Source organism: Salvia miltiorrhiza, chromosome 3, assembly GCF_028751815.1.
Source record: "Salvia miltiorrhiza cultivar Shanhuang (shh) chromosome 3, IMPLAD_Smil_shh, whole genome shotgun sequence".
Lineage (NCBI taxonomy): Eukaryota > Viridiplantae > Streptophyta > Magnoliopsida > Lamiales > Lamiaceae > Salvia > Salvia miltiorrhiza.
In genome coordinates, this window is record NC_080389.1 from 63,391,558 (window position 1) to 63,401,030 (window position 9,473).

The window sequence follows — 9,473 nt, forward strand, 5'->3', positions numbered from 1 at the left end:
TTTATCAGACATTTCAAAAATTTATAAATTTTTAAACAACTTATAAATTATTTTTCTTTTTTTAGTCAACTGATAAATTTATAAAAAAAATAAGTTATAATGAGGAACATATTTTTCAAAAAAAAACTTGTATATATTTTTTTTCAAACACTTTTCAAATATATAATTATATAAACTCCTAAATAGCATATAAATTATTCTCATTTTAATCAATTTTATAAATTATTTAAAAGAAGTTATAAATTTGAATATGTTCTCTTTGATTTGATAATTAAATTTATCATTAAAAAATAAAGAATATATATATTTTTAAATCACTTATATTTCGTTTTCCCTCATTTCATTCAAAAAATAATTTTTTCCTTTCTCATTTCTTCTTTTTGAAGAATAATACTATCCATCCATTTCTAATGTGGTAAAAGATGAAAATTATATCTTTTATAAATCACTTATATTATCGCATTTGAAATTATATCTTTTATAAAAGATGAAAATTTTATTCTCTTTTATTTTTTCGTGATAAATTTATAAACTAAAACAAACACAACTTCAAAAGTTTATAACCTCCACCAAACACCTCCAAAGTTTCTTCTTCTTCTCAATCCCAACACAAATACAACCTCTACACATACAACAATCCAAGACAAAAAAAAAAACTGTGATAACATAGGAAGAAATTAAAACACACAAACTAAAATCGACATTATCAATCAAATTAATTCCAAAGCAGCAGCAACAGCATCAGATTGAGTCGTCAAAGCAGATTCCATATTCCTGGCCATGCCTTGCAGCCCCATCGCGACATACTTGGCCAAATCCTCGCAGCTCAAGCCGTCGACGGGGTCGGCCACGAACGACCACTCGATCTCGCAGCCGGGATCATCTCCGCCGTCGATCGGGACGACTCTCAGCGTTGACTCGTACGACTTGAACCCCATGTTGCTGTCGACGACCTCGTAGCTCAGCCGCCTCCCCGCCGCGTCCACGCCGGTGAGGCGCTCGCGGCACCACCGCACCGCCGGGTCGCCGCCGCGGGGGGAGGCGGCGCAGTGGCGGACGAGGCCGCCGCTCTTGCCGTCGCCGTCGTCGACGACTTTGAAGCACGTGTCGATGGTGGGGAGCCACTTGTGCAGGCTGAAGAAATCCGCTAGGAGCGGCCACACCTCGTCTGCGGTGGGCTTCAGGAGCTTCGCGGTGGCTTTGCCTTCCCATTTCAGATTGCCGTCTGCTTCCATTTTTCACAGTTTTTTTTTTTTTTTTTTTTTCAGAGGTAAGAGGAAATTTTGGTGAGGGAGAAGAGTAGTAATGCACGGTCTACGGAAAATGGAGTTTTTTATATAAAGGCAAAAGGAGTTTGTTTGTAACTTTGTCGTTTAAGGTTAGAGAGTTGGTATCTTCAAAAAAAAAAAAAAAAAAGGTTGGAGAGTTGGAAAACTTGGAATATTATCTCGGTATATATTTTTATGTGGGAGTATATTGAAATAGGGTAATTTAATTTCAATAGATAAATTTTCATCTAACATTAAATTTTACATGGGTGCATTATCTTTGATTATAAATTTATTGTAAAAAAATGAGAGATAAAAAAATATATAAAAATTAAATATTTTCTATCTTTTTTTTATCTCATGATTTTCAAGGTGAAAAACATAATTTATCACATCAATATCTAAGGAAAATATTATCACATCAATTCTCCATAATAATATTATAATTGGAGTGAAAAAAGATTTAAAAAAAAAAGGACTGCCCGAATTCTTTTCTATCATGTGCGAGGAAAATTATCATTCCTATATAATATGTGGAAATGATGGGAAAATGGTGAAAATATATATTTTCCATCAAAGAGAACGCATCATGAGGTGTGTATTGACAGTATGGTTAAAGTTTGAAGTTAAATGTTTTAAGTTTATATTAATGTAATTAATAATTAAATTAATTGTTATTAATAGTGATATTGATAAAGTTTTAGTGAGAAAATTTTGGACAATTGATTTAATTTATACAATTATCAATTTATAAAATTTAAACTCTATGTACTACTATTATACAATAGCTAGATGGTTGATGTTACCCTAGTCTTCATGGCAACCATGAGCAGGAGAGGGCTCATACATGTCCAAACAAGATATTAATTATTTATGGACCAGTGCATTAATAAATTCAGATATATTCAACGGTTTTTGTTTTGTGATTTTAAAATCTTCACCAACTACAAGTATCATCATATACTCCATTTGTCTTCACATGTCCATTTACTACTCCCTCCGTCCACCAATCAACTACCCATTTGATGGTCGGCACGGAAACTAAGAAAGCTGAAAAAGGTGGTGTAAAAGTGGTGTAAAATACTAAAAGGGTAGTGTTAATATATTTTGATTACTTTTACTAATCTTTCATTAGCTATTTGACATACATTATGCCTTGACTTATTAAAGTGTTCATTTTTTTATAAGCTATTTCTTTCTTTCTTTTTTTACTCTTTAATTAAATAAACTGAAAAATTCAGAAAATAAATAAACTGGAAATAAATAAATAAACTGAAAATTAGAAAATAAATAAATAAATTAATTAAAAACTGGAAAATAATTTTTTTAGAAAATAAATAAACTTAAAGTTCGAAAATAAATAAATAAACTGAAAATTCACAAAATAAATAAACTGGAATTAAATACATTAATAAACTGAAAATTCGAAAATAAATAAATAAATTAAAATCTGGAAAATTATTTTTTTAGAAAATAAATAAACTGGAATTAAATAAATAAATAAACTGAAAATTCGAAAATAAATAAATAAATAAAAATCTGGAAAATTATTTTTTTTAGAAAATAATTAAACTTAAAGTTCGAAAATAAATAAATAAACTGAAAATTTAGAAAATAAATAAACTGGAAATAAATAAATAAATAAACTGAAAATTTGAAAATAAATAAATAAACTGAAAATTCAGAAAATAAATAAAATGGAATTAAATAAATAAATTAACTGAAAATTCGAAAATAAATAAATAAACTTAAAATTCAGAAAATAAATAAACTGAAAATAAATAAATAAATAAATAAATAAACTTAAAATTCGAAAAAAAAATAAACTGGAAATAAATAAATGAATAAATAAACTGGAATTAAAATTTTCAGAAAATAAATAAATAAATAAACTGAAAATTGAAAAATAAATAAACTGAAAATTCAAAAAATAAATAAACTGGAAATAAATAAATAAATAAATAAACTGAAAGTTCGAAAATAAATAAATAAATTAAAATCTGAAAAATTATTTTATTTAGAAAATAAATAAACTGGAATGAAATAAATAAATAAACTGAAAATTCGAAAATAAATAAATAAATAAATTAAAATCTGGAAAATTATTTTTTTAGAAAATAAATCAACTTAAAGTTCGAAAATAAATAAAATAAACTGAAAATTTAGAAAATAAAATAAACTAAAAATTCAGAAAATAAATAAATAAATAAACTGGAAATTCAGAAAATAAATAAGCTGGAATTAAAAATTTCAGAAAATAAATAAATAAATAAACTAAAAACTGGGGAAAAAATTAGAAAATAAATAAACTGAAAATTCAAAAATAAATAAATAAATATACTGAAAATTTTGAAAATAAATAAATTGGAAAATAAATAAGCTGGAAATTTAAAATATCTTACTCCATTTAATTAACATCAAAATTGGATTAAGTAGACAAGTAATGGTAGAGTGTGGTGGGTCCAATTGGTAAAGTGTAGTAATTTAAAAAGTAAGGGAGGGTATATATGTCCAAAAAGCAAAGTAGGTAGTTAATTGGTGGACAAAATTTTAGAGGCAAATGGGTAGTTGATTGGTGGACGGAGGGAGTATAACATTTCATACATATTCTCTTAAATGCATTAAATTTATTTGAAAAATTATCATATAAACTTTCCTATTACACTCTTAGTTACTCGTCTAAAATATGAAAATAAAAATTATTTAAATATGGATAAATTAAGAAAATTAAATTATAATGCAAAATTAGTGAGGAAAGTAGTAATATTAATTGTTTAAAGTAATCTATCTACGTATAAAGTTTTTCATAAGGGTTAATTGCATATAAATTACTGAACTTTCAACAAATTCTCATTTTGCACATGAACCTTAAAATCTTTATTAAAATTACTCAATTATTAATTTATTCTCATTTTACATATTTGTTCATTTTCTGGTCAAATTTTGGGGCCTGAAATGACGCCGTTTCCATCTAACTATACATTACAACGTTAGTTCTATTTTTCCACGCGGTCATATTTGTGCTCTGCAAGTATATTCATGCCAAGTGAGTATATTTATATCATGTCATCACGATGAAAAAATTAGTAAATATGCAAAATAAGAAAAAATTAATAGTTGAGTAATTTTAATAAAGATTTTAAAGTTCATGTGCAAAATGAGAATTTGTTGAAAGTAAAACAATTTATATCTAATCAATCCTTTTCATAATTATTATGATTATTATAAAATCATTATTTTCACTAATATTATGTCATTATCAAAAATTAATTCGATTTTAGAAATTGACACGGAATCTTAACCAACTGGAATTTGCGGTCCAACAATTTTTATTGTGGAGCATTTATAACAAATACTACACACTCACACACACACGTAAATGTATATAAAAGGGCATATTATTAAGAAGATGAGTATGATTTGATTCTTTCATTCTTTGTGACAATTTTATTAATGGAGGAGTTATTATTGTTATGCCTTAGCATTTATTCTCTACCCCACCACTAATATAGTGCACCGCCCATATCAAATTGAGCAAAGGTGTATGCTATAAGAAAGGGAAAATAAATAAATCTATAACTATATATAAGTTTTTGCAAATCCCAATTCAATGATGATGGAACAAATATTAATTCCTTAAAAAAAAATAACAAAAATTAATACACTAACTTGTAGCTAAAGTGGATCAATCGTACACTAACTTGTAGCTAAAGTGGATCAATCGCACACTGAGACACAACTTTTACTCGTTTTTCTGATTGATTATATCACTTTTGAATCATTGCATAAGAAACATGATATTTAAAATTTATAATTTGTGTGGTTTATTATTATAACCCCAATTGAAAGTGGAAATAATTAAATATGACGTGGAAGCTGAAAAAATAAATCTAATTTAGCATGATGGCGATCACTTTAAACGACGTTGATTCAAACTTACAAATAATATTATGAATTTTATATACAATTTTTATTTTAAAAATTGAATTAAATCGATTATATATATGATAATAAATAAATTGATAGATTTTGGCAAATGCACCACCAATTCAATTTTGGGTGAACTTTTTTAATTAGATCATTTTTTCTATGATATTTTTTCATAGTTTGTAGATAAGAAAATGTGTAAAAGTGGTATTAATAAATATGGTATATCCATGGGTGGCCAATCAACTGATTTCACATTTTGAATGTAATGAATATATACATTTTTAATGGTATAAACGCTTCAAATATATAGCAAATAGGCTAATAGCAATAATTATAAATCAGTATACACTTGAGAGAAAGTATAATTAATAAATAAAGACAAATCCAACTAATAGAGATATAATTTTGCTGATTTGTATTCTACATTTTGGAGTTCCTTATATAATTTTTAGGTTGGTGAATGTGGTCACAGCTTATACTATCGTACACGTATGGCGTATTGGCGGTATATATGTACGCATTAATTCCACGAAATGAAATATCGTTCGAAATGAAATATTTCATGGGTAGTTTTTTTTTTAAAAAAATAAATAAAACTCTAAAGTTTAACGTCGGTAAGTTTTTTGTAATTTAAATTAGAGTTATTTAGTAACATTATTTAATTATGTGCAAATCTAGACTGTCGCTGATAAAAGATAACTGTATAATATATATCTAAATTGTATGCTAAATAAACGTGCATTATTGGATTGCACCTTTGGTGTATTTTTCGAATAAATTTTATCTACATACAAGACACATTCCATCCGTTCCATAAAGTTAATTCTTTATTTATTTTAAAAATTTCTCAAAATATAATCACCTTTCTTAATTAGAATTATCTTAAAATTTTATTTTACTAAAATAACCTTATTTAATGTTTACGAAGATAATACACAGAGTAATAAAAAAGAATAAAATAAAATAATTAGACATGAATCATATTTTTAAAATAATATTAAATGTATTCTTTTAATACGTGCGAAAACATAAATGAATTGTTTTGATGGAACAAATGAATAAGCATTTTTCTTTATTTTATTTTTGAATTCAACTAAATTATCAATCATGAGCCGGCTAAACACACTTCACCTATTTTACAATCACTAAACCACAACCAAATTAGGGTTTCATTCATAAAATATAAACAATTCCAACACGAAATTCAAACCACAACAAAATAATTAAAAAAAACACACACACACACAAGTTGTGATTTAATAATCATGAAGATCCAAAAATAGCATCCTCCATCTTCTTCACCATGAGCCGCAGCCCCACTTCATACTTGACCACCAAATCCTCCAACTCGCATCCCTCCACCGGCTCAAGGCTGATCCACCACTCCACCGCGCATCCTCCGCCGCCTCCGTCGCCGTCGCCGCCGCCGGGAACAACCTTAATGGTCGAAACATAGGACTTGAATCCTATGTTACAATCCACTATCTCATAAGTGAATGTTTTTTGGGCATGATCGACAGCGACCAGCCTCTCCTTAGACCAACTTACCAAACTGCTCGGGCCCGACTCGCTGTCAGCATTCGCTGCCTGCTTGAGCCCGAAGCCCGAGCAGTAGCGGATGCAACCGGGCTCCCCATTGGCGCCGTGGACCCCGCGACAAGCAGGGAGGCCCGGAAACCATTTGTGGAGCCCGAAAAAGTCGAGGAAGAAGGGCCAGATTTGGTCGGCCTCGGCCTTTTCTAGCCTAGTGCAAACTTTTGCCTGCCATTTCTGGTTTGAGAGGTTTTGGTCCATTTTGAAGAGAGTTTTTTATGAGAAGGAATTGTTGTAATGTGTGTGTATGTATAGAAGTAGGCTATATGTGATCTGACGTGTACTTAATTAAATAAAGAAAATTTAAAGGCATCGTATGGGATTCAAACATAAAATCTTTGGCTTTCGATATTAACTTTGGCCTTGCGAATTAATTTTTTTATAAATGAAAAAAACCATGTACTAAATAATGAGTAGTTGTGAATTAAATGTAAAAGTAGTTCGTTGTACGTGGCAGTGGCAGTGGCATGTAAATTTCTAAAGAAGATTCAACATTTGTCCAAAATATGTTTTAACTTTTTTTTTTTATATAAATTTATAATATTAAATAAAAAAAATTAAAAAGTTGTATCCACAGAAAACTTGAATCCCAAGACCTTTGATTTTAGACATTAACCTCTTAATTCTTGTCCAACACACGCACACATAATATGTTCGAACTTTAACACTACAAAGACGAGTGTTATTATTATTTTTATGAAGTGTTATTCAGCCGATGATATGATTATATTGATAATTTAGTAATAATTTTTTGGGATCTTGGCAAGGTAATGATTATAATTTTAATGTAATTTTTATAATGTGACAAATTAAATTATCACCTTTTAATTTTTATAATTTCATCTCTAATTTTTTTTCAATCATCGAAGTATTAATTAAAGTTTATGTGGATTAGAATTTAAAATAGTATATAAATTTATTTAATTATGTATACAGATTATTTATTTATTTATATTAACATATTTGTTATATTTTTCCTTTTTATAATTCATATTTTTCAATTAGATTTGAGAAAAAATAATACAATTTGGACTCAAACTTTAAGAGCCCAAAATTGTTATATTAAATGACAGCTATTAATTTTGTTATATTGATAAATTATTGTTATTTGCTCAAAATAAAATTGACTTAAATTATTTGCTTTAGAATTTAAAAGTTTAATTATTATTATATAGTACTGATTAAATTTAATATTAGGCTCATTAAATTGATAATAATATTATTATACACTATATTAAATCAAATACTAACATTTAAATTAACACTATTTTTTGTTACCAATTAATCAAACTCATAAATAATAGAGGTAATATATAAAAGTGGTCACTTTCAGGGGCGGAGCCAGGGGGGTGCCCGGGGGGGCTGAAGCCCCCCCCCCAAATTTTGAATTTTTTTTTTTTTTAATAATATGTCTAAAAATGTTGTTATTATTGTTATTATATTTGTATTTTAGTAAAAAAAATGTCTAAAATGTATTGAATGCCCCAAAAAAAAATTTAGTAAATGTTGAACTATATTATCTATGAAAATGTTATTATTATTATTATTATTATATTTGTATTTTAGTAAAAAATGCCTAAATGTATTGAATGCCCCCAAAAAAAAATTTAGTAAATGTTTTGAACTATATTATCTATGAAAATGTTGTTATTATTATTATTATTATTATATTTGTATTTTAGTAAAAAAAATGTCTAAAATGTATTGAATGCCCCCAAAAAAAAATTTAGTAAATGTTTTGAACTATATTATCTATGAAAATGTTGTTATTATTATTATTATATTTGAATTTTAGTAAAAAAAATGTCTAAAATGTATTGAATGCCCCCAAAAAAAATTTTAGTAAATGTTTTGAACTATATTATCTATGAAAATGTTGTTATTATTATTATTATATTTGTATTTTAGTAAAAAATGTCTAAAATGTATTGAATGCCCCAAAAAAAAATTCGGGGGCTACCGCCCCCGAACCCCCGTAACAATTCAGCCCCCCCCCAAAAAAAATCCTGGCTCCGCCACTGGTCACTTTGATATTGTAAAATTAAATTTTAGCCTATGAAATTAAAAGATTAAAAAATGGCCAATTTTTGTGTAAAAGTACAAAATTACCCCTAACAATAAAAAATTAAAAAGTAGCCATTTTTCTCACCCACTCTCTTCTCTCTCTATTGTACACTCATTTTCTCTCTCTCTTCTCTCCCTCTCCGGCACTCCCTCTCCCTCTCGTCCCCGCCGCCGCTCCACAGTCGCCGGCCACCGCCTCCGCCGCACAGCGAACCACCACCACCGCGACGCACAGCGGCAGCGGATCTCTGGAGGCGCGCGGTGGAGGATTTCGACGATTTTTCTCTCCCTCTCCCTCTCGTCCTCGCCGCCGCTCCACAGTCGCCGGCCATCGCCTCCGCCTCCGCCGCACAGCGAACCACCACCACCGCGACGCACAGCGGCAGCGGATCTCTGGAGGCGATGGAGGATTTCGACGATTTTTCTGTCCCTCTCTTCTCTCCCTCTCCGGCTCTCCCTCTCGTCCTCGCCGTCGCTCCACAGTCGCCGGCCTCCACCTCCGCCACACAGCGAACCACCACCACCGCGACGCACAGCGACAGCGGATCTGTGGAGGCGGTGGTGGATTTCGACGATCTCTCTCTCTCTAGGGTTTCGTTTGGTCCTCTTCCTCTCTAT

The 9,473-nt window shown here is 29.4% G+C and overlaps 2 protein-coding genes across 2 annotated transcripts; both read right to left on the reverse strand.

The window, feature by feature from the left end:
• Positions 1-548: 548 nt before the first annotated feature.
• LOC131015457 (lachrymatory-factor synthase-like) lies at positions 549-1,357 on the reverse strand. Its single transcript, XM_057943875.1, has one exon. The coding sequence runs from the start codon at positions 1,233-1,235 to the stop codon at positions 711-713; it is 525 nt and encodes a 174-aa protein (XP_057799858.1). The 5' UTR covers positions 1,236-1,357; the 3' UTR covers positions 549-710.
• Positions 1,358-6,344: 4,987 nt separating this feature from the next.
• LOC131015455 (lachrymatory-factor synthase-like) lies at positions 6,345-7,129 on the reverse strand. Its single transcript, XM_057943873.1, has one exon. It carries the CDS (start codon positions 6,990-6,992, stop codon positions 6,462-6,464), a length of 531 nt encoding a protein of 176 aa, XP_057799856.1. The 5' UTR covers positions 6,993-7,129; the 3' UTR covers positions 6,345-6,461.
• Between the last annotated feature and the right edge of the window lie 2,344 nt (positions 7,130-9,473).

Coding starts and splice junctions, on each gene's coding strand:
- LOC131015457 (XM_057943875.1), bottom strand. CDS start 1,235: ATGGAAGCAGACGGCAATCTGAAATGGGAAGGCAAAGCCACCGCGAAG.
- LOC131015455 (XM_057943873.1), bottom strand. CDS start 6,992: ATGGACCAAAACCTCTCAAACCAGAAATGGCAGGCAAAAGTTTGCACT.